General features: G+C 52.0%; 1 protein-coding gene across 1 annotated transcript in view; it reads left to right on the top strand.

Annotated features, from left to right (window-relative positions):
* ATF7IP2 (activating transcription factor 7 interacting protein 2) overlaps nt 1–24,991 on the top strand; it is a 273,655-nt gene that overhangs the window by 142,292 nt on the left and 106,372 nt on the right. The window contains exon 6 of the mRNA XM_077448852.1: nt 1,730–1,845. Coding sequence (XP_077304978.1) covers nt 1,730–1,845 — 116 coding nt within the window. The remainder of the gene's footprint in view (nt 1–1,729; nt 1,846–24,991) is intronic.

Raw genomic sequence — 24,991 nt, forward strand, 5'->3', positions numbered from 1 at the left:
AATCACTTCTTTTATCTGTATTGCCGGGACTGACAATTCATTATAGCTGCGAGTAGTTTTAAATTACTTTTTATCCTTTAGAAATTTCATTTTGTCCAGGAACTGTTCTAAACACGGGAAACATGCACCACCTTATAGGCATACTATAAACACCACCCAGGTACGGAATTTAACCACTTGCTTACTGGGCACTTAAACCCCCCTGCCCAGGCCAATTTTCAGCTTTCAGCGCTGATGCACTTTGAATGACAATAACGCGGTCATACAACACTGTACCAAAATTACATTTTTATAATTTTTTTTACCACAAATAGAGCTTTCTTTTGGTGGTATTTAATTACAGCTGGGAGTTTTATTTTTTGCTAAACAAACAAAAAAAATATGCAAAATAAAAAAAAATAAAAAATCATGTTTAATAGTTTGTTATAAAATTTTGCAAACGGTAATTTTTCTCCTTCATTGAAATGCGCTGATGAGGCGGCGCTGATGAGGCGGCGCTGGTGGGCGCTGATAGGCGGCGCTGGTGGGCACTGATAGGCACAGATAAGGCGGCACCTATGAGCACAGATAAGGCGGCACCTATGGGCACAGATAAGGCGGCACCTATGGGCACAGATAAGGCGGCACCTATGGGCACAGATAAGGCGGCACAAATTGGCACTGATAGGTACCACTGATAGATGGGACTGATGGGCTCTGATAGGTGGCTCTGATAGGTGGCTCTGATAGGTGGCACTGGTACATGACACTGATGGGCACGGATATGTGGCATATCTGAGGTGCAGCACTGTGTGTGCGAGGCAGATTGTGGGCACTGATGGGTGGCACTGTGGGCACTGATGGGTGGCACTGTGGGCACTGATGGGTGGCACTTTGTCATGGTTTAGGTGGAACTGGAAGGGGGCAGGTGGGCACTGATGAGCTGTCTCCAGCTTGCCGTGATTGGCTTTTTTTTTTCTCCTCGCGCTGTCAGCGCAAGGAGGAAAAATATCCGGTTACCGTCTCTGTTGTGATCACATGATCAGCTGTCAATGGCTGACAGCTGATCACGTGGTAAGGGGTTGGGATCGACCCCTTTCTCCGATCTGTGATCAGGCGAGTCTCATAGACTCGCTGATCACAAAGCGCACCGCTCGTGCACGGGACGACGTCCATAGACGTCGTCCCGGCAAAGCAGGTCAGTCAACAAGAAGTTAAAGGAATATTTCACTTTTATTGTTTCACTTTAAGCAGTATTAAAATCACAGCTCCCAAAAAAAACTGCCATTTTTAAAACTTTTTTTTTTGCATTGATACATGTCCGCTGGGGCAGGACCCAGGTCCCCAAACACTTTTTATGACAATACCATGCATATAAGCCTTAAAAATTAGCACTTTTGATTTCTCCCATAGACTTTTTAAAGGGTGTTCCGCAGCTTTCCAATTTGCCGTGAACACCCCAAATGGTTCGCTATTCAGCAAACACCCGATGTTCGACTCGAACTTACGTTCGACTCAAACATCAGGCTCATCCCTAGTTAGAATATTGAAGTGTAGGGAACAAGTTGCCTGGAGAAGATCTTCAACCATGTTTTACCTGATTTCTTAAAGCTATCAAGTGCTTCCTAAATAAACAAGCAAATGAATGTTTGTCCAAGGTAGCAAAAACACACACTATACTCGAAGTTAAATATTTTCATGCATTGTATTGTGTGCATTGATTACTATATTTTATTTTATTTTATTACAGCTTCCTAAATCCAAAGCAGCTGAGACTTCAACATCCCACACAGAAAAAAAATCTATGCAAAAACTGACTGCAAACAGCTTAAACCCTGTTGTTTTAAGTGACCATGAACAGCTGAGGTAATGCATTTTTTTTTTTTAATATGTTTTAGTAATACCTCTATAGTTGATTTAAAATGCAAAGTAGTGTGTGTTTTTTTTTGGGGGGGGGGGTTTAATGGAGAATCTATTTTTGTTGCAGTAACCTTAAGCCGGTTCATGCAGGGGCAACCCGGGATCCGACTTTAGGTCTCCCCAAGTCGCTCTGTTGAGGAAATCAATGGTAATGAATGGAGCAGTCTTAATGTACACTACAGCAGTCGCTCCGACTTCAAAAAAGGTTCCTGTACAACTTCAAACTGACTTCTAGGTGACTTGTACCCATTGATTTCAATGCAAGCAGTTGGATCTCCATCTATATTGAAGCGACAATGTCGCCTCTCTAATAAAAACCGGCATGGGTTCCCCTCCAAGGGCAAACCAGGCCCTTAGGTCTGATACGGATTTTAAGGGGAACCCCTATGCCATAAAAACAGTGTGGGGGGGTCCCCCCAAAATCCACACCAGACCCCTATCCGAGCACACAGCCCGGCCAGTCAGCAGGGGGCTTATCGGAATCCAGGAGCCCCCTTTTAATAATCCCGGCCCCCCACCCTATGTGAATGAGTATGGGATACCCATTCACCTGAGGGGAAAAAGGTGTCAATAAAAAAAACACACTATACAGGTTTTTAAAGTAATTTATTAGGCAGCTCCGGGGGTCTTCTTCCGACTTCTGGGGTCTCTTCCAACTTCGCCGCTCTCCTCAACCTCTTCTCCCGGTGTCCGGTTCTTCACCCGGTGTCTGGCCTCTTCTCCGGCTCCCCAGTTCTTCTGCTGGCTCCTCCGTTATCTTCTTCCAGCTCTTTTGCTAGCGGTGGCCCAGTCTTCTGCCTCGTCTTCTTCCCTCTTCTCTTCCTGCGATGTTGACACAACGCTCTCTCCAGCTGTAATGCTGTGTGCAGCGATTTGTATAGGCATGGGGCGTGGTCACCGGGTGATGTCACACAGTGACCCTGCCTCTTATGACGTCACAGTCCCAGTATGCCCCGGGTGTGACCACGTCCCATGCCTATATAAGTCGCTGCACACCGCTAGCGCGGCATTACAGCGGGAGAGAGCATCATGTCAACATCGCAGGAAGAGAAGAGGGAAGAAGACTACGCAGAAGACCAGGCCACCACTCGCAAAAGAGCTGAAAGAAGAGAACGGAGGAACTGGCAGAAGAGGCCGGACACCAGGAGAAGAACTGGACACCGGGAGAAGAGGCCAAAGAGAGCTGGGAAGTCATAAGAGACCCCCGAAGTCAGAAGAAGACCCCTGGAGCTGCCTAATTACTTTAAAAACCTGTGTAGTGTTTTTTTTATTGGCACTTTTTTCATCAGGTGAATGGGTAGGGGTACGATGTACCCCATACTCAGTCACATAGGGTGGGGGACCAGGATATGGGGGCTCCAGGATTCCAATAAGCCCCCCGCAGACCCCAACGGCCAGGGTTGTCGGGAAGAGGCCCTTATCAACATGGGGACAAGGTGCTTTGGGGTGTGGGAGCCGCAGGGCTCCCCCTTCCCCCAAAGCACCCACCCCCCATGTTGGGAGCATGCAGTCTGGGGGCGGTGGGTTGCTCGTCCCCACCCTCTTTCCTGACCGGCTGGGCTGTGTGCTCGGATAAGGGTCTGGCATGGGTTTTGGGGGGGACCCCCACACCATTTTTTTTTTTTTCAGCTTAGGATTCCCCTTAAAATCCATACCAGACCTAAGGGCCTGGTATGCTCTTGGAGGGGGAACCCATGCCGTTTTTTATTTAAAATTTGGCGGGGAGTTCCCCCTCGAGAGCTGATTATTCTGTGTTTGGCCGCGGCCAAAGTCGCCTGGCCTGGGGGCAACATAAAATTGTGTTGAAGTTGCGCTGTGATTCATACTCAAGTCGTGTCCAACTTGCCTCCCAAAGACGCCCTGGAAGTCGTGTTTCCCCTGTCTGAACCGGCTCTTACTTTATAGTAGTTGAAAATGTTAATTTCAGCACAAATAGAAATACTTATCAAGTGCTTGTAATCCAAGATGAATGGTAGACAAACAAGTTCCTGAAGCGCTAGAAGCTCACAGTCCTATGTGGATATATGTGGCTAAAGCTAATACCCAGTGCAGCTGCCAGCCACCAGAACAATGGGAAACGAGCATCAAAAAACAAAAAAGCAGCGCTCTGTGGTTAGGAGCCAAAAAATATGTGAACCATGGGCTAGTTCAAAGTTAGTTTATTGCACTGTGGACAATTAACCAGCAACTACAAAAGGCTGACAAGTCTGGTAAACCTACAGCAAATGGTAAAAAGCATGTGGCTATATAAATACATTATATTAAAAAACAAATGGTACCACGATGATGTCTGGATGAGAAGTGGTTAAAGTCTACCAGAAGGCTTGCTGGTCACACGTGAGAAGTCATCCCAAGGCGTGTGGGGCACAGTAATCTCCCAGTGGGAGGAAAGGGGGTGATGGACAGCCTCTTGCCTCTGATTGGTGGTCAGGTACTGTGGGGATCCACAGGGAAACAGCGTGAGCAGAGACGCTGGCTGTAGTGGGTGCTGGAACTGACCGCAAGGATCAAACAACGCTGTGCCAAGCTGTGTGGGGTGTAATGTGTCAGCTACCGCTGGAGGATGGAGCCGGGTGTAACCATGGGAACCGGAAGGAGTGGGATGATCTCAACGACACTCCGGAAACAGGAACCCTGTGTGTGTGGTGGTGAACCACAAGCTAGCAGTTGCCGTGGCTTACACGTTTCATGCACTTTATCAAAGTCGAGTAGAGAACGGCAACAGGAGAATTTAAAGGAATTTTAACACATTAAAGAGGGGGAGAGGGTGGAGATGGCGAGCCTAATATGTGCTGTTAACCCCTCTCAACCCTGAAGTTAAGAGTAAACGCATAAGACAGTGCATAAAATGTATGTTAATCTTATACATAGAATTCATAATAGATTGAAAATATATATGCCCTAGATTCAGGCTTTATGCCGATTTTATACCACTAGAGGGAGTGATGGGAGTCCTACAGTGGAAGAGTTAATGAGCCCAGCTGAAGTAAGCAGGCTCATTAAGACCTCTACAAAACAACGCCAGCATGCTTAGGGAGATGCTCCATCCTGGAACCAGTTCTGTGTTTGTGTAGACTGGGGAGTGTGGTATCAACCTGTCCTGTGCGGTGAGTTAACGCCTAAAACAGGGAGATGGGGGCTGGGGCAGCACAAGGCTGCACCCAGTTGTTAGGGAATCTACGTGTGTAGTATGCAGTCAAACTGACCAGGATTTCTCTTCATGTTTCTTTTTGTTTTGCTGTTATATTTTTCACTGCATGTAGCATAAATAAACCGCACCTTTATTTCTTTCACCTACAACGCTGTCCGCTGTGCCTGATTTTGTGTGGTGAACCCATCCAGGGGGTCGCACACACCCACTGCTGAGCTAACCCCTCACAAAATATATATATTTCCTGGGATTTTTTTTCTACAATTTTTGATCCCGTGATCTCAACAGCCGGCTGGGTGACAGGCTGGATCATATAGATCCTTGTCTCCCCAGCCTGGCCATCGAGTGTGAGCAGACCCTAGCTCCACGCTGGGTCGGCCACGACATGCCCCTTCTGCTCCAGGGGTGGCCGGTGAGCTATATGTTCCGGAGCACACAATGACTGGGCTACTGCTGTTCGTGTCAATATGACGTGGCCAGCAGCCACCCCGTACTCAGGGCCGCTGTTAGAAATCATGGGGCCCCATACAGCGTACCCGACAGGGCCCATTGGCCCCGCCCACAACCCCACCCCTGGCTCCGCCCCTGACTGTTATGAAATCTGGGGGAAAGGTGGCAGGAGCTGAAACATGTAAGATGTTCCAAAAGGTGAACCTTTAAAGTGGTCCCCAAAAAAATAAACATTAAAAGCCAGAAGCTACACATACTGCAGCTGCTGGCCTTTAATAAATGGACACTTACCTGTCCTGGAGTCCAGCGATGTCAACGCCCGCAGCGGATGTTTCCATCAGCTGTTGGGTGCTCCACCACCATTGCGGGTAAGGGATCCCGGCAGTGTAGCCTTTCAGCTTCACGCCGGAAACCTTACTGCACATGCGTGAGGCCCTGCTCCTCTCCCCTTTTGGCCCAGGGGCCAGGGGAGGAGGAGGGAACCCTGCAGTAACATCACAGCTCCGTGGCAGGGACTCCTGGAAGTGGAAAAGGATAGCTGATACTTTATCCCGCCCCCCCCCATTTCCCCCTCAAAAGGTGCCAATTGTGGCACCGGAGGGGGGGAGGAATAAGATGAGCAGAAGTTACACTTTTGGGTGAAACTGCGCTTTAATAACCATTATTATTCTATTTTTTTTTTTTTTACCTGAATGGACACAAGTCAATTCATATCTGGACTCCTGTAGACTTACATGGGCTTTTTAATCAGGTCCACATCGGTGGCAGGCGGTGCTCAAAATTTATGAGGGGGGCGCAAACAAACTGAAAATCATATGAACATCATATGCAGCTACTGTACCCATCAATTGCCGCCACTGTGCCATCATACGCAGCTACTGTACCCATCAATTTCCGACACTGTCCCCGTCAAACTTAGCTACTGTGCCATCAATTGCTGCCACTGTGCCCATTATACACAGCTACTGTACCCACTGGTCCACAGGAAAAACTGACAGGTGGACCTGATTGCAAAGCTTGAGTGAAAAATTCTTAAAGGGGAGTGATTTCACATGTGTAAAGTAGCATCTCACTATGTGCTCATGGTCATTATGATCAAAGCACAGCAGGTTCTCTATGGCTCTGTCAGGGTAACATGACTGTGTGGTTCTGACTTTCCTTATGGCTGTGCTGTGTTATAGTCTGTAACACAAAGCACAGCCATAGATTAAGAAAGTCAGCACCACACAGTCATGTTACACTGACAGAGCCATAAAGAACCTGCTGTGCTTTGATCATCGTAATGATCATGAGCACACAATGTGGAGTCAGGGGACTAAGCCTCAGCCTGTGTGATGTGTCAGCCTGTGTGATGTGTCAGTGTGTGATGTGTGTAGGGGAATTGCTTGCCTGTGGGATCAGTGTCAGGATTACTCTTTCAGTCTCTTCTTCAGGCTGCAGCAGCACGGCACTTACTGAGAGAAGGGAGCCGCATTACAATTCAATCCATCCGCCCAGGAAAGCATACAGTGAGCACAAGGTACACAGATGCAGAGCAGGGATTCTATGCCTCCACCCGAAAATGGAGTAAGTCCCTCTTCTTCTCTCACCTCCTCGGCCCCTCTATTAACCTCATGGGGCCCAGGAAGGTACTATATACCTTGCCAATCAAGTAGGTGCAGGTTAATAAAGTTATTTAGCTAATTTTGTTCTTTTTTAGCTAGAAATCTGCTCGGGGTCCCCCTTGCTGGCTGGACTCGGTACAACAGGGCTGGTTGTGCTGCCCTATCAGCAGCCCTGCCCATACTGCTTGGGTGATGGGTCTGTGGTGGAATGCATCCAGCAATCCAGGCAGGAAGAGTAAGTACAGCTCTCCCTGCCTCAGCAGGATAGCTGGGCATTCCCTGGGAGGTCGACTATGGGGGTCTCTCACTCTCACTTTCCTCTCTCCCTATCCCTCATTCCCTCCTCCCCCTTCTGGGGCCACTGTGTGACTGGGCATGAGTTGCGGTGTATGTACCTAGGCCGGGGGTCCTCCGGGAGTGGGGGGGTCCTCCGGGAGTGGGGGCGCTCCAAGCTTTGGCAGGGCTGCGCTGGCTGTTTGGGTCTATTTTTCTTTTACTGCGCTCTGAGTAAATTTACCTCAGAAGAGGCCGCTGCCATTTTCCTGTAGTCTTATGCAGTGTATGGCTGTTAGCCATTTTCTAGAAGGTTCTGCAGCCATTTTCTTGGTGATTTTTGTACGAAGGACAGCCGGAAGCCATTTTCTTGTAGCCTTAAGGTGTTTTTACCTCTAGTGCTGGGTATGTGTACCTCAGAACAGCACGGTTTTCACTCTGAGCACTTTGTGACTGAAACAGGGCAGATCGGTCAGCGGCAGCACAGCATAACACTTGGTCAGGGTGGGGAGTCCTCTGGAGGGGCTCCTCGGTCTGTGAGCAGCTAGGAGGGTAGGATTTGTGTACCTTACCTAAGTCCCTAAGTTGTGGCAGGCGAGTGAGGGTCAGCATGGCGTCAGAAGCTGGGGCTTATTCCCCAAACATCCCTGCTATTGCAACCAGCTCACCTGCAAAAAATGTGGTGCCTATGGACTCTGTCGACGGTCCTAGAGACCTTTGTTGCCAGTGTGGAAGCGGCATGCAGGCGCAAGGGGGGTAAAAAACTTTTATGGTAGTGGGGTCAGCATTACGACCTGTGCTGGCCACGGCCTTAGTGTCGCAGACGCTTACTGAATGGGCAAAGCTGTTGCACCGTGAATCGGAGAAGCAAGTGTCTCCCCTGTTCTGCGTAGAGCTGGCAGACCAGTTGGTGCATGGCCTCAAGTGTGTCTGTGATGCGGCCCTGGATACATTCTCCCTTCTCTCTAGAGCATCAGTATTAGTGGTTCTACAGGACCTGATTTGGCTGAAATGCTGGTCTGCGAACCAGGCATCTAAAAAAGCTCTGGTGGATTTGCCCTTCCAAGATGAGGATTTTTGGAGCTTTGCTGGATAACATTATTAAAAATGTTACCGGTGGGAAGAGCACATTGCCCCACAGCCCAGGAAGGGTAAGGAGCCACGCCGTAGGCAAGGGCACTCTCTTTCTGCTCAGAAACGGCTTTTTCTCCTGTCCAGGTCTGCAGGTAAGCGCTCCCGGTCAGACAAGGTGCCTGCTGAAGGACAAAAGCTTCCCTGGTTTCGCAAGCCAAACAAGTCTGTGAACAAAAATGTTACCGCATGAAGGTTTGCCCAACTCTCGGGTGGGAGGTTGCCTTCGGGAGTTTGTAGCCGGTGGACCTCTCTACTGTCCTACCAGTGGGTTTGCAAACTGGTTTCATCGGGATACAAGAGTTTCTTTCTTGTCCACCAAACTGATTTTTTCCCTCAACCTACCTCTACTTTCAGCTCATCGGGAAGCCCTGTTTAGGGCAGTACGGGACCTGCTAATGCGCGGGGTTATAGTACCTGTACCGACGCTGGAAAGGTTTCAGGAATTCTCCAATCTGTAGTCCCCAAAAAGGAAGGTGGTACGTCCAATCCTGGACTTGATAGTGCAAAGGTTCAGGATGGAATCGGTTTGCTCTGTGGTTGCTGCACTCCATCAGGGGGACTTCCTGGCATCCCTGGATATACAGGACGCATATTTACATGTACCCATATGCCTCAGGCATCAGAGATTTCTGCGATTTGCAGTCAGGGAAGGGCACTATCCATTTGTGGCTCTCTCTTTTGGCCTGGCATCAGCACCCGAGTCTTTACCAAAGTGTTAGCTCCAATTCTGGCGCTGTTAAGGCAATGTGGGATCACAATCATGGATTACCTAGACAACCTCCTGAGAGCAGCTCTTCAAGCTGCGGTGAAGTTGTTGATGAACCGCAGGTGGTCTTCGCTGTGCTTATGCAGACACGTTCTGGGCCTCATGGTAGCCACTTTCGAGGCAGTACTGTACACTCAGTTTCACACTCAAGTCTTGCAGGAGATTGTCAAAATGGAACAAATCTCAATTATCCCTGGATTTTCAAATTCAGTTAGTCAGGGATTCCCTTCTCTGGTGGGAATGGTCTCCGGCCTTTCGTTCCGGGAGATCGGTTTTCCTCTCAATTGGAAGGTGATCACAACGGACACCAGCCTGACTGGTTGGGGGGGGGTCGACCCAGGGTGTTTGGTCGTTGGAAGAATCCCAACTGCCGATCAATGTGCTCAAGCTTCGGGTGATCAGACTTTGCCTCTCCACATGGTCAGTGAGGCTACAAGGGTGTCCGATCAGGATCCAGTCAGACAACCCCACGGCGGTGGCTTATGTCAACCATCAAGGAGGAACAAGAAGCTCAGCTGCAGCACAGGAGGTCGCTAACATCCTCCAGTGGGCAGAGCGACACATGCCAGCCCTGTCACCCATATATCCCTGGCGTAGAAAACTGGCAGGCCGAATAAGTCGTCAGATGCTGGACCCAGGGGAATGGTTGTTGCATCCGGAGATATTCAGGCTCCTTTGCCTTAGGTGGGGCACACCAGATGTGGACCCCTTGGCCTCTCGACTCAATCGGAAGGTGCAGAGGTTTGTGTCCAGTTCAAGAGACCGCTGGGCGGACGCGTCAAGCATGTTGGTGCCTCCATGGGGGTATTAGCTGACTTATGCCTTCGACCCCCCCCCCCCTCAAGCTTCTACCACGTGGAGGCCGAGGGGTTTCCAGTAATTCTGATTGCCCCAGATTGGCCTCGGCGTGCCCGGTGACCTAGTACGACTGGTAGCGGCTGTTCCTTGGTGGCTACCGCTGCGACAGGACCTTTTTAGCTCACGGTCCGATACTTCATCCTGCTTTACCGTTGCTGGTTTTAACGGCATGGCTGTTGAAAACCAGGTGCTAAAGGACCGAGGTCTGTCAGACTCAGTAACTTCCACTATGCTGAGGGCACGGAAGTCTTCTCCTCATACATGGAAGGCTTACATCTCCATGTGTAAGGAGATGGGGTGGCGTCCGCACTTATTCAGTTTCCAGAATCCTGCTGTTTTTTCAGCGATGAGTGGATCAGAAACTTGCCTTGAGCACCATCAAGGGACAGATATCAGCCTTGGCTGTCTTTTTCCAACGCCCCTTGGCGACTCACTCATTGGTGAGTACCATTGTGCAAGGGGTTCGACATGTCCCTCTGGTTCGACCACCGATACCTCCGTGGTATCTGAATCTGGTGCTATCGGCGCTCCAGAAACCACCGTTTGAGAACATTAGGGAGACTCCCTTGTTAATACTCTCAGTATTTTTTTCTAGTGGCTATTACATCTGCCAGGAGGGTTTCTGAGTTGGCGGCCTTGTCGTGCAAGTCTCCATACCTGGTCATCCACAAGGATAAGGCAGTGCTACGTCCGCAGCCCTCTTTCCTTCCAAAGGTGGATTCGCCATTCCATATAAATGAGGACATTGTTACCTACCTTATATCCCAAGCCTACACACCCAAAAGAGGTTGTCTTACATTCCCTGGACATGGTCTGGACTTTACGGGTGTATTTGTCTGCTATGGCTCGGTGGCTGGTCCAAAAAAAGGTCTGGCAGTCTTGTTTTCCTCCATTTCTCGTGGATCAGACAGATTGTGGTTCAGGCCTATACCTTAGAGGCGGATGCCCAGGGGTGGACTGACAACTCATGGGGGCCCCCCGGGCAATAGAAGATCACGGGGCCCCCTGCATCCCCGCCCACACATAAGTCACACCTACAAAAAGCCCCATCCACATAAATCATGGGGCACAAAGTAAGGCACATCACATAGCACAGTGGGGCACATCACAGAGCACACAGGAGGACACATAATGGGGCACCCAGCAGGGCACTGAGCACATCACAGGGCATGGGGCACACAGGGTTTATTATGCTGTACATAGCAGGGCACATTGAACACAGCATGGTGCATCTCAGGGGGGTACAGGGCACATCAGGAGGTACACAGCAGGGCATGCCACACATCACAGGGCATGTGGCACATAGGGCACGCAGTAGGGCACATCATTGCAAACAGGACACATTAAGCAGGACACATCACAGGCATGGGGCACACAGTAGGGCACATCACAGAGTACACCGTACATCACAAGGCACACATCACAAGGCAAGGGGCACATCAGAAATTACGCAGCAGGGCACATCGCAGGCCATGGGGCAGGCACGCATTAGGGCAAATAGCAGGGCATAAACCAAAACACAGGGCACACGGTAGAGCACTGGGATCTGTACATAGCAGGGCACATTGAGCACAGCATTGTGCATCGCAGGGGGTACAGGGCACATCAGGAGGTACACAGCAGGGCATGCCACACATCATAGGGCACACAGTAAGGCACATCATTGGGAACAGGACACATCACAGGCATAGGGCACATCAGAGAGTACACCGTACATCACAGGGCACACAGTCAAACACAACAGGTGGTACACAGCATGGCATGGGGCACATTACAGGGCACAGGACACATCACAGGGCAAGGGGCACACAGTAGGGCACATCAGAAATTACACAGCAGGGCACATCACAGGCCATGGGGCAGACACGCATTAGGGCAAATAGGGCACAAACCAAAACACAGGGCACACGGTAGAGCACTGGGATCCTCCAGACTCCGCACAGCATCTCTCAGGGTAGCCATTGGGGTGGAAGACGACACAGCGGGGTCTGGAGGGCTCAGGGGGGACACAGTGGGGTCTGGAGGGCTCAGGGGGGACACAGTGGGGTCTGGAGGGCTCAGGGGGGACACAGTGGGGTCTGGAGGGCTCAGGGGGGACACCGTGGGGTCTGGAGGGCTCAGGGGGGACACCGTGGGGTCTGGAGGGCTCGGGGGACACCGTGGGGTCTGGAGGGCTCGGGGGGGACACCGTGGGGTCTGGAGGGCTCGGGGGGGACACCGTGGGGTCTGGAGGGCTCGGGGGGGACACCGTGGGGTCTGGAGGGCTCAGGGGGGACACCGTGGGGTCTGGAGGGCTCAGGGGGGACACCGTGGGGTCTGGAGGGCTCAGGGGGGACACCGTGGGGTCTGGAGGGCTCAGGGGGGACACCGTGGGGTCTGGAGGGCTCAGGGGGGACACCGTGGGGTCTGGAGGGCTCAGGGGGGACACCGTGGGGTCTGGAGGGCTCAGGGGGGACACCGTGGGGTCTGGAGGGCTCAGGGGGGACACCGTGGGGTCTGGAGGGCTCAGGGGGGACACCGTGGGGTCTGGAGGGCTCAGGGGGGACACAGTGGGGTCTGGAGGGCTCAGGGGGGGACACAGTGGGGTGTGGAGGGCTCAGGGGGGACACCATGGGGGTGGAGGGCACAGGGGGACACCATGGGGGGTGTGTTATATCCTCTGTGTTGTGAGAGACACAAGACTCTGGTCTGGAACAATGGATGTTTATTTCAGTACTCGCTGTACACTGCAACATGCATCTCAGGACAGTACATCTTATGCTGATTACATATCTCTAAGATGGCTACTATGCCCCTTGACCCTTGTCATCACTTCTCGGTGGAGCCAGCCTTAAAGTGACAGTACATGTGGAACCCTTCAGGTAGAACACCTTCCAGCCATCCCTAAAAAAACAAAACAAAAAAAAAACAAAACGAGAAAAGGCACAAAATATTAATAACTGTCCAATAACAGTCCTCCAAACACAGGAGATGCACAGGAATTTTCCTGCATCCAGATGTGAGAGCAAGATTCTAGGGACAGTTGCGGCGATACAATGTCATCGGATCACTTTCGGCGGCCCCGTCGAAAGTCTCGTAACCGGTCTTGAAGCTGAAACCGGTCAGGAGGGCGACAGTGTCGTTGAGAGCAGGCACCCAGCGACTCGGGACTGGAGGAAACGGGGCTGGCAGGAATGGGCACCGGCGGTGCCAAGAAGGGATCCCCCAGCTCAGTGGGTGAACCGACCTCCAGACCAGGGCTGGAGGGCTCTGTTGGAGCTGAGTTCAAAAGTTCAGAGTCCCCCCCAAGCATCAGTCCCCGTGCATTCTGATTCGCTGGGAGCAGTTCCTTGCAACACTGGTGGTTCAGCCGGCATCAGGGATTCATGCAGTTAAAAAAAAAGATGCAGTTGGTCCGCATGCCGTTTGCAAAGACAGACCCTATACATGAAACAGTATGGAAACTGTTGCCTTAGTTGTTGGCTGAGTAACAGGAATTACCTCAGGCCACTTTGAATGGGCATCCACTATGATCAAGAAGGTGTGTCCTCTGATTGGACCTGCAAAGTCCAAGTGTAGGCGAAACCAAGGAACCGTGGGCCAAGTCCAGGGCTGGACAGACCCTCGAGGAGGGTCTCTAGCAGTTTGTGCACATCCAGCACAAGCATTCACATATGTTGTGATATCTGAGTCTAAGTTTGGCCACCACACATAGACTCGGGCCTTTTGTTTCATACGTGTGCCCCCGGGATGACCAGTATGTAGCAAGTCCAGAATGCGTCTCCGGAGGGTCTGTGGAATGATCACTCGGTCTCCCCATAAAACACAGTTGCCAGCCACAGTTAATTCCATACGCCTATGGAAATAAGGTTCATAATCCTGTGTGACGGTTGCAGGCCAACCGGACCGTACCCAGGTGAGTATTGTTTTCAGAAAGGTATCCTTGGCTGTATGGGCTGCTGGTGTAACGACAACTCTTGACCGGTGGAGGGGGGGGCAACACGGGGGGAGGGGGGGCGCGGGGGGGGGACACTGTGGATAGGTGGCTTTGCTTTACTGGAAGCTGTGCAGCAACTTTCTAATTCCTTCCTAGATGCAGAGTAGTGCAGGAAGCACCTGTATACAGTCCTCTCGTGATGCCCTCCTCCCTGCCGGCCCCTCCTCCCTGCCGGCCCCTCCTCCCTGCCGGCCCCTCCTATTCTCGTCCGTCTGAGGTGATGACAAATGCAAGCACCTGGGATGGATGGGAGGCAAGGAGGGAAGGAGGGGCCAGTGGGGAGGAGTGCATCACGAGAGATCTGTTTACACTGCAGTGCAGTCTCTTAGCAGGGATTTGGGACCCGATCTTCCCATCATCTAGCCCCCTACTGGCTACACTTTCACTAAATTCTACAAAGTTGACATAAGCGCATCTTCCCCCCCGCTTGTGTGGTGTGTCCCCCCCGCGCTTGTGTGGTGTGTCCCCCCCCGCTTGTGTGGTGTGTCCCCCCCGCTTGTGTGGTGTGTCCCCCCCGCTTGTGTGGTGTTCCCCCCCGCTTGTGTGGTGTTCCCCCCCGCTTGTGTGGTGTTCCCCCCCGCTTGTGTGGTGTTCCCCCCCGCTTGTGTGGTGTCCCCCCCGCTTGTGTGGTGTCCCCCCCCCGCTTGTGCGGTGTCCCCCCCGCTTGTGCGGTGTCCCCCCCCGCTTGTGCGGTGTCCCCCCCCCCGCTTGTGTGGTCCCCCCCCCCGCTTGTGTGGTGTCCCCCCCCCGCTTGTGTGGTGTCCCCCCCCCCCCGCTTGTATGGTGTCCCCCCCCCCGCTTGTGTGGTGTGCCCCTGTGTGGTGTGTCCCCCCCTGCGCTTGTGTGGTGTGTCCCCCCCTGTGCTTGTGTGCTGTGTCCCCCCCCCTGTGCTTGTGTGGTGTGTCTCCCCCGCTTGTGTGGTGTCCCCCCCGCTTGTGTGGTGTCGTCCCCCCCGCTTGTGTGGTGTCTCCCCCCCCGCTTGTGTGGTGTCTCCCCCCCCGCTTGTGTGGTGTCTCCCCACCCGCTTGTGTGGTGTCTCCCCCCCCGCTTGTGTGGTGTCTCCACCCCCCCCGCTTGTGTGGTGTCCCCCCCCCGCTTGTGTGGTGTCCCCCCCCGCTTGTGTGGCGTCCTCCCCCGCTTGTGTGGCGTCCTCCCCCGCTTGTGTGGCGTCCTCCCCCGCTTGTGTGGTGTCCTCCCCCGCTTGTGTGGTGTGCCTCCCCCCCGCTTGTGTGGTGTCCCCCCCCCGCTTGTGTGGTGTCCCCCCCCCGCTTGTGTGGTGTCCCCCCCCCGCTTGTGTGGTGTCCCCCCCCCCGCTTGTGTGGTGTCCCCCCCCCCGCTTGTGTGGTGTCCCCCCCCCGCTTGTGTGGTGTCCCCCCCGCTTGTGTGGTGTCCCCCCCCCCGCTTGTGTGGTGTCCCCCCCCCCCCGCTTGTGTGGTGTCGTCCCGTCCCCCCCGCTTGTGTGGTGTCGTCCCGTCCCCCCCGCTTGTGTGGTGTCCCCCCCGCTTGTGTGGTGTCCCCCCCGCGCTTGTGTGGTGTCCCCCCCCCCCCGCGCTTGTGTGGTGTCCCCCCCCGCGCTTGTGTGGTGTCCCCCCCCCCGCGCTTGTGTGGTGTCCCCCCCCCCGCGCTTGTGTGGTGTCCCCCCCCCCGCGCTTGTGTGGTGTCCCCCCCCCGCGCTTGTGTGGTGTCCCCTCCCCCGCGCTTGTGTGGTGTCCCCCCCCCCCCCCCGCGCTTGTGTGGTGTCCCCCCCCCCGCGCTTGTGTGGTGTGTCTCCCCCCCCCGCGCTTGTGTGGTGTGTCTCCTCCCCCCCGCGCTTGTGTGGTGTGTCTCCCCCCCCCCCCGCGGGCGCTTGTGTGGTGTGTCTCCCCCCCCCCCCCGCGGGCGCTTGTGTGGTGTGTCCCCCCCCGCGCACTTGTGTGGGGTCCCCCCCCCCCCCGGCTTGTGTGTTTAGAGCAGTGGTGTCCAAACTTTTTTCAAAGAGGGCCAGATTTAATGAAGGGAACATGCATGAGGGCCGACCATTTTCCCTGACATTATTAGAACCATTGAAATTCAGTCTAAGTGTGTTCGTTCGAGCACTAATACACTGCCCGACAAGAATTCTCTTTCCTTTGTTGCGATCGTTCCCCACACACAGACGAATGCTCTGCTCTTTAGGGGTACCGGTAATGCTCAATGGTAACCCTCACATTGGAAAACGTGGGGTGCTTTTGGTGCAGTGCAAAAAAAAAACGCTCTGGGACTTCTTTCCCTGCATTTTTGAATGGGCTGCCCTACACGCAGCCACACAGATATGAACCAAGGGCTTGTTCACATGTCAGGTTGGAGGGGCAGTAAAACCACATGGTTAAGCTATTTTCTCTTATATTCACCGACCGACACAGCTCCTCTCTGTAACAAAATGGGTTTTCAGCAATATCACTGGAGATTACTAGGCAAAGTTGTAATACAACACTTCAGAACTTTTAGTTCCGCCCAGGGGGCGGTCCCTAGGCTACAACCCCTGCCCTAGCAGACTCTGTTTTATTTTGCCTAGTGAAGGAGATGAGTCCTAGGAACCCTGTGGACCCATAGCTCCATGTTTTTTGATGCAGAAGCTTTGCTTTTTGCGCAAGATAGAAGATCACAGGATCATTCATCAACACCCAGCTGGGTGACAGGCTGGTTCAGGTCGCAGCTACGGCTCGGCAGTCCATGACATACCTCGGCTCCAGAGGTGGTCGGTGAGGTTTTATGCTCCGGGGCATACATATGACCGGGCTACTGATGTCTGGCTTACAGTATGCTGAGGCCAACAGCCACCCTGTACTGATCAGTAAGTGGGTCTGTAATGGAATGTCTCCCAGCTCTTCAGGACTGGTAAGTACAGCTCTCTGCTTCAGTGGGGCTGAGCAACTGGGCATTCCTTGGAAGATCAATTCGGGGGCCACCTCACCTCCCTCTCCTCCCTCTATCCCTATCTTCCCTCTATCCCTATCTTCCCTCTATCCCTATCTTCCCTCTATCCCCCCCCTCCGGGGGGAGGGGGGGGCGCTGCATGTGTCTGCTGAGCGGTGTGTGTAACCTATGCAGGGGCTCTCTGTGGACTCTCATCTGTCATGGAGGGGCTGAACGGATAGCTGTGTTTCTGAGTCCTGTGTGGGGGTCCCTGGAAGGTGCCTGTGAGGTTTTACTGTGTTGGGCCAGTGCTGTGACTCTGAAGGGGGTGTTTTATTTTCACCTCATGGCGATGTCTGGTGGACATCTTAGGTATGGGCAGAGCAGGTTGTCTTTGTGGGCTTCAGCGGCCATTTTCTGTGAGTTTTCCTATTCAGGACACTGGCGGCCATTTTCCAGAGGCCTGAGCATGTTCGTTCAGTGTTCTCTAGCAGCAGCATGACGTGTGCTTTCACAGCCTTGCTTCCTGTGGTTCCTGTCTGTGTACAGGACGCCGGGCGGCCATTTTCCTAAAGCCTGAGCACGCTGTACAGATCGTTTGAGCGCTCATTTCCACGGCTGCTGCCGACAGTTTTTTGCCCCTCTGCACTTGGGAACCCCTGGGGGCTGCAGGCATCGCTTTGTATTTAGCACAGAACTCCTCAGGGTGGTGAATCCGGCAGGTAGGAGCCCCCAGTCAGCTGCAGCAGGAGGGTGGGTCTTTTCACTGTCCTAAGTCCCCTTCAGGTGGCAGTCAGGGTAGGGTCAGCATGGCTTCAGAAACTGGTGGTGTTTCCCCCGAAATCCAGGCAATTGCAACCGGGTCACCTGCGGACTGCGCAGTGCCCATGGACACCCTGACGGCAGTTCTCCATTCGTTGTTGCTAGGATGGAGGCGGTGCGTGGGAAGAAAGGTGCATTAAAGAGGCCCCTGCCCCCCATCCTCTGGGGAGAGCTCTGATGCAGACTCGGGCCCTGCTGCGGCTGGTGACCCCTGCTCTGTCCTATCAGATGACGCTGACCAGGACCGTTCGGACAGTGAGGATGAGTCCCCGTCCGGGTCCGTGCACGACAAAGTGCTTGTTGGAGCACTTATCACAACTGTGTGTGATACCCTGAAGATTCAGGAGCCAGCAGATCCCTCTGCTGATGTACCGGTCCCTTTTGGGTCCCGCAAGCCAGCACGTTCACCTAAGGTGTTCCTGTATCTGACGGATTTTGACATGTTAATTTACAGGGAATGGGGTTGAGCGCAACGGACCTTTTCAGTCCCCAAAAACATGGTGGTGCGTTACCCCTTTGAGCAAAGCCTTCTCAAAAAGTGGTCGGCTCCTCCGGTCGTGGACCTCCCAGTATCCAGGTTAAATAAATAACCACGATCCCGGTAGAAGGGACTCCTGCTTTTTAGGATCCCACAGACAGTAAGGCCAAGGTAGTGGCTCGTTCCTTGTTTATGGTTGTGGGGTCCGCCATGCGGCCAGTACTGGCATCTGCACTAGTGGGCAACCTTTGCATCACGAATTGGGAGAGCAGCAGGCTTCTCCCGTCTGCGTGGAACTAGCAGACCAACTAGAGCAGGCCTCAAGTACGTCTGTGACGCGTCCATGGATACTCTCCCGTTGTTATCCACGGCTTCAGTGTCAGTTGTGGTGCTGAGGCACCTAATTTGGTTAGAATGATGGTCTGCCGACCAGGCATCCCAAAAAGCCCTGACGGATCTTCCCTTCCTTGGTGACTGGCTCTTTGGAGCCGCTTTGGATGACATTATTAAAAATGCCACTGGTGGTGAGAGTACACTACTCCCACAGGCCAGGAAGTCTAAGGAGCCATGCTGTAGGCAAGGGCCATTTTTTTCCGCTCACAAACGGCTTTTTCATCCGCCCAGAGCTTCGACAAAGCGCCCCCAGCCTGACAGGATGGCCACGGACGGACAAAAGCGTCCCTGGCACCGCAAGCCTGTGACAAAAAGTGCTACCGCATGAAGGTTTGCCCCCACCCTTGTTTTCGGGTGGGGCGCCGTCTTCGGGGGCTTGCAGCCCGGTGGTCCTCTCGACTGTCTGATGGGTTTGCGATCTGATTTCCTCCAGCTACAAGATAGAGTTCCTCTCTTGGCCACAGAAAAGAGTCTTCCCCTCCAGCATACCCGCTTCCCCGGTTTGCCGAGAGGCCCTCTTGGGGGCCAGTAAGGGACCTGCTGAGTCGCGGGGTGGTTGTACGGTTAAACGTTTCCAAGGATTCTACTCAAATATGTTTGTAGTTCCCAAAAAGGAAGGGGTATGTCCAATCTTGGACCTAAAAGCCCTCACTCACTTTGTAAAAGTGCAGAGGTTCAGAATGGAATCGCTTCACTAGGTAGGTGCTGCACTCCATCAAGGGGACTTCCTGGCATCTTTAGACATCCAGGATGCATACCTGCACACCCATATGCCTGGGGCATCAGAAGTTTCTGCGATTTGCAGTCGGGGAATCCCACTATCAGTTTGTGGCTCTCCCTTTTGGCCTGGCATCAGCCCCCCGAGTCTTTACCAAGGGTGGCTCCAGTTTTGGTGTTGCTGCGGCAACGTGCGATCAAGCTCGTGGGATACCTAGACTATCTCCTCCTGAGAGCATCTTCCGCCTCAGAATTGGAGGGGGATGTAGCGATCACCATGCAGACCCTGCAAGAATTTGGGTGGCTGTTGAACCTAAAGAAGTCTGTGTTGGTGCTACCCAGCGTCTGTAGTACCTAGGCTTGCTGCTGGACTCCTTGGAAGCGAGAGTGTTCTCCCTTCAGACAAACTGCAGACTCTCAGATTCCGCGGGTACATTGCTGATGAACCGCCAGTGATCTTCGCTTTTGCATGCGAGTCCATGGTGGCCTCCTTCGAGGCGGTACAGTTTTCCCGGTTCCATACCAGAGTCCTGCAGTAGGAGATTTTGTCAAAATGGGACAAATCTCAGTTGTCCCTGGATCGCCAGATCCAGGTGAGCCAGTCAGAGACTCATTGATCTGGTAATTGAGGTCCCCGGTGATTTAGTCAGGAAAATCTTTCCTACCTCTGAAGTGGACAGCGATCACAACGGACACCAGCTTATCCGGCTGGGGTGAAGTGATGGGGTTTCAGTCGGCTCAGGGCCTCTGATCGATGGAAGAATCCAGGTTGCCAATCAATGTGCTCGAATTGAGAGTGATCAGGGATCGGGATCCAATCAGACAATGCCACCGCTGTGGCATACGTCAATCACCAAGGGGGAACAAGAAGCTCAGCCGCTGCTTGAGAGGTCGCTCACATACTTCGGTGGGCAGAGCGATATGTGTCGGCCATTTACACTCCCGGGTGGAAAACTGGCAGGCAGACTATCTGAGTTGCCAGATGCTGGACCCAGGAGAATGGGCATTGCATCCGGAGGTTTCAGGTCACTGTGCCTGAGGTGGGGCACACCAGACGTGGATTTTCTGGCCTCCTGTCTCGATCGGAAGGTGCCAAGATTCGTGTCCAGGACAAGAGATCCGTGGGCAGACGCGTCGGACACGCTGGTGGCTCCGTGGGATCAGTACCAACTGATCTACGCCTTTCCTCCACTAAAACTGTTGCCACGCCTGCTTTACAGTGTGTAAGCTGAGGGGATCCCAGTAATACTGGTTGCCCCAGATTGGCCTCAGCATCCTTGGTACTCAGATCTGGTGACTGCCGTTGCGGGAGGACCTTCTGGTTTAACGTCCGATTCTCCATTCTGCTTTACCATCGCTGGTTTTAACGGCATGGCTATTGAGAGCCAGGTGTTGAGGAACCGGGGTTTGTCGGAATCGGGGATCCCAACCATGTTGAGAGCACGAAAATCTTCCTCTCGGAAGATATAACATTGTACCCGGAAGGCCTATATTTCCATGTGTGCGGAGAAAGGAAGGCAACCGCACTCCTTTTTCCATATCCAGGATCCTGCTGTTTCTTCAGCAAGGATTAGACCAGAAATTGGCATTGAGCACCATTAAAGGACAAATTTCAGCTTTGGCTGTCTCTTTTCAGCGACCCCTGGCATCTCACTCGTTAGTGATTACCTTTGTTCAGGGGGTTCGTCATGTAGTCCCTCCGGGGCATCCACCGTTGGCCCCTTGGTATTTGAACCTGGTGTTATCGGCGCTTCAAAAACCGCCATTTGAAAATATCGGAGAGATTCCCCTGTTGACTCTTTCCCAGAAAGTGGTCTTTTTCTTGTGGCCATCGCATCGGCCAGGAGGGTTTCGGAACTGGCGGCCTTGTCTTGCAAGTCGCCCTATCTGGTTATCCACGAGGATAAGGTGGTGTTGAGTCTTCAACTGTCCTTTCTACCAGAGGTAGTCTCCATTTTTCATATCAATGAGGATATTGTGTTGCCATCTCTGTGTCCTAAGCTGAAACATCCTAAGGAGGTGGCCCTTTACACTCTGGATGTGGGACCAGTTTTCACTGATTTATGCATTCCCTCCGGTTCATCTTCTATCGTGACTTTTGCACATGATCAGGGAGGAAGGGAAGCCAGTAATACTGGTCGCTCCAGTGTGGCCCATAAGGTCCTGGTATGCAGAAATTGTAAAATTAGCAGTGGGAAAATCGTGGTCCTTTCCGCACTGTCCAGACTTGCTTTCACAAGGACCAGTATTCCATCCTGCCTTACAGTCGCTAAATTTAACGGTTTGGCTATTGAGGCCCAGGTTTTAAAGGATCGGGGGCTTTCTAGTTAAAGAGGGATTCCACCTACAAAAAAAATATTAAAAGCCAGCAGCTATAAATACTACAGCTGCTGACTTTTAATAAATGGACACTCGCCTGTCCCGGGTTCCAGCAATGCCGAGGCCGATCGATCTCTCGGCTGCTGCCGCCACCATTCTAGGTGAGGGAATCAGGAAGTGAAGCGAATCGGCTTCACTTCCCGGTTCCCTACTGCGCATGCGCGAGTCGCGCAGCACAATAGGAATTGTCCGCGCTGTCTCTGGGACCCGTGTGTTTCCCAGCAGACAACGCGGCAGGACAGGAAGAGGCATAGACTCCCACAGGAGTCTATGCCCGGAAGTGGGTGTAAATACCTGTCTTTGACAGGTATCTCCACCCCCCTCCCCCCTGAAAGGTGCCAATTGTGACACCGGAGGGGGGGAGGGTTCTGATCAGCGGAGGTTCCACTTTAGGGTGGAACCCCGCTTTAAGTTGTAACTACCTTGATAAATGTGAGGAAACCAGCTTCTAGAGAGTTTTATTATAGAATTTGGAAGCCGTATATTTATTGGTGTGAGGCCAAAGAATGGCGTCCCCCCGAAAGTATGTCATAGGTAGAATTCTTGCTTTCTTAGCCCTTGTACACACGGTTGGAGATTCCGATGGAATGTTTCCTATCGGACCGTTTTGTCGGATATTCCGACTGTGTGTGGTCTCCATCTGACTGTTTCCGTCGGAATATCTGACGGACCAAGTTTTCCAACTTGCCGGTAAAATTTTCCGACAAAATGCTCCTATCGGACATACTCCGATCATGTGTAGCCTACTCCGACGGACAAAGTGCCACGCATGCTCAGATCAAATTCCTAGACCAAAGCTATTGGCTACTAGCCTGAACGTAGTCCCGTCGTAACGAAATAACGTCATCACGTCATCACGTTATGTACAATCGGATTTTCTGACAACTTAGTCTGACCGGGTGTATGCAACATCACTTCCGGAATTAATCCGTCGGAATTACTCCGACGGATTTGGTTGTCGGAATCTCCGACCGTGTGTACAAGGGCTTACAGTTGGGGGTAGAAATTAAGCTGACCTTGAACACAATCAAGGATTTAAAGACCAATTGCTTTCATATTCCTTTATCCGGGCCATTATATACAGGGTAGTTCGTATAACTCCACCAGTTAGGCCACTCTTGTGTCCCTGGGATTCAAATCTATTCTTGCCGATTTTGCAAAGACAGCCCTTTGAGCCTATTCGGCATATTCCTCTAATCCTTTTGACAAGGAAATTGTTTTTTCTGGTCGCAGTGACCTCAGCAAGGAGAGTGTCAGAGTTGGCAGTCTTTTCTTGTAAGGAGCCTTCTTTAATTATTCATCAGGACAAGGTGGTGTTGTATCCTCATCCGGCTTTTCTGCCTAAGGTGTTTCCAGCTTTCACCTGAACCAAGATGGCACTCTGCCTTTTTTCCAAGAACCTCATTCTGTGGAGGAGAGATTGTTGCATTCTCTTGAGGTGGTTAGAGCTGTCAGTCTATCTAAAAGTGACTGCCCAGAGACGGAAGACTGACTTTGTGTTGCAAGAAGGACCCAGGAAAGGGCAGGCAGGATCAAAATTGACTATTTCACAGTGGCTTCACCAGGTTATAATTCAGGCTTATGGGTTGAAAAGGAGAGTTTCACCCTTTCAGGTAAGGGCGCACTCTACCAGAGGAGTAAGTGCCTCATGGACAGTGTGTCATCAAGCCTCTATGGCTCAGATTTGCAAGGCTGCATCATCGGTGCATACATTTACTAAACTTTATCAGATTGGTGTAAGGCGGCAGGAGGATGCTGCGTTTGGGCGCAGTGCGCTGCAGGCAACGGTATAGATCCTCATGCCTGATGGCGGCCTGTATGCATCTCCCTCCGTTCAGAGGTATTGCTTTGGGATGTCCCTGATAGTAATTACTATGGCTGCTCTGTGTCCCATGATGTACAATAAAAAAAATTGTATTTTTTCCTACAAATTACCTGTAAAATCCTTTTGGTGGAGTACATCACAGGCTCTTTACTGGGATCTTCATTGCTTTGCTACAAAACTGAGGTACTTCCTGTATGGGCGGGCATTATATAGAGGGGGACTTCCTGTCTTTCAGATGTGCCAGTGTCCATTTACCTATAGGTGGCGTATAACCCAGATAGTAATTACAATGGCTACTCTGTGTCATGTGATGTACTCCAAGAAAAGGATTTTACAGGTAGGCTGTAGGAAAAATCCTATTTTATAGCCTTTTCATAAAAATAAAAAAAACACACATACTGTAGTTATTGTATGTATAGTAAGTACTCCTGCGCTACTATGGGCTGCAGACACCGTATGAGTCAAACACTCCTCAGTATGGAATCTGTGGTAAAGTGATGGTGTTGCGCTCCTAATAAAGTGTAAATTGTTAATCCAGTGACAACGGTTCTTAGATGTGAAAAAAATAAAACCGTGTCTAATATGTGGCGAAGGATCTATCAATAAATATATTAAAAAAACATACACTGCATAATAAGTTAAATTAAAATTAAAAATTCATAGACGATGTAAAGTGCTAGCGTTCTGGCAAATGTGGATGCACACAAAAAGATGTCAATACACAAACGTGACTGTGGTGAATGCTAGACAACTCAGTACATATAAGGTTGAAAATATAATGATGCCACAAAAAATAAAAACAAGACAAATCAATATAACAGTCCAATGGAGATGAGTGAATATTTGGACACAAATCTGGGTCTAAGGCCTCTTTCACACGGGACGGATCAGTAATGATCCGCCCCGTGAAGATCCGCTCGCTCAGCGGGGATCGCTCCGTTGTCCCCGCTGAGCTGGCTGCGGACAGGGCGGTCTCCGCAAACTGTGCAGGGACCGCCCTGTCAGCTCTCCATTCTCCTCTATGGGGATCGGATGAGCACGGACCGTCTGTCCGTGTTCGTCCGATCCACTCTGCAGACGGATAGAAAAATAGGATTTTCCTCCGTCTGCAGAATCGGACTGTTGCGGAGGCGGACGAAATCGGGTGTCTGCGGATGCTCATCTGCAGACACCCGCTATCCCATAGGGATGAATGTATATCCGTATTTCATCCGCAAACGGATGGAGGAAATACGGACATACCATCCGCATGTGTGAAAGGGGCCTTAAGTGCAAATATGTGACTGTTCTTATAGGAATGACAAGTGAGGGTTTCCTAAGATCAACCACATCTGGTGACACAGTGACTGAAAAGTGATCCTTCAGTGTTTGACACCCGTGGAGTATACTAGG

Source organism: Lithobates pipiens, unplaced genomic scaffold (genome assembly GCF_037356315.1).
Source record: "Lithobates pipiens isolate NorthernLeopardFrog02 unplaced genomic scaffold, aLitPip1_a1.2 Scaffold_22, whole genome shotgun sequence".
Lineage (NCBI taxonomy): Eukaryota > Metazoa > Chordata > Amphibia > Anura > Ranidae > Lithobates > Lithobates pipiens.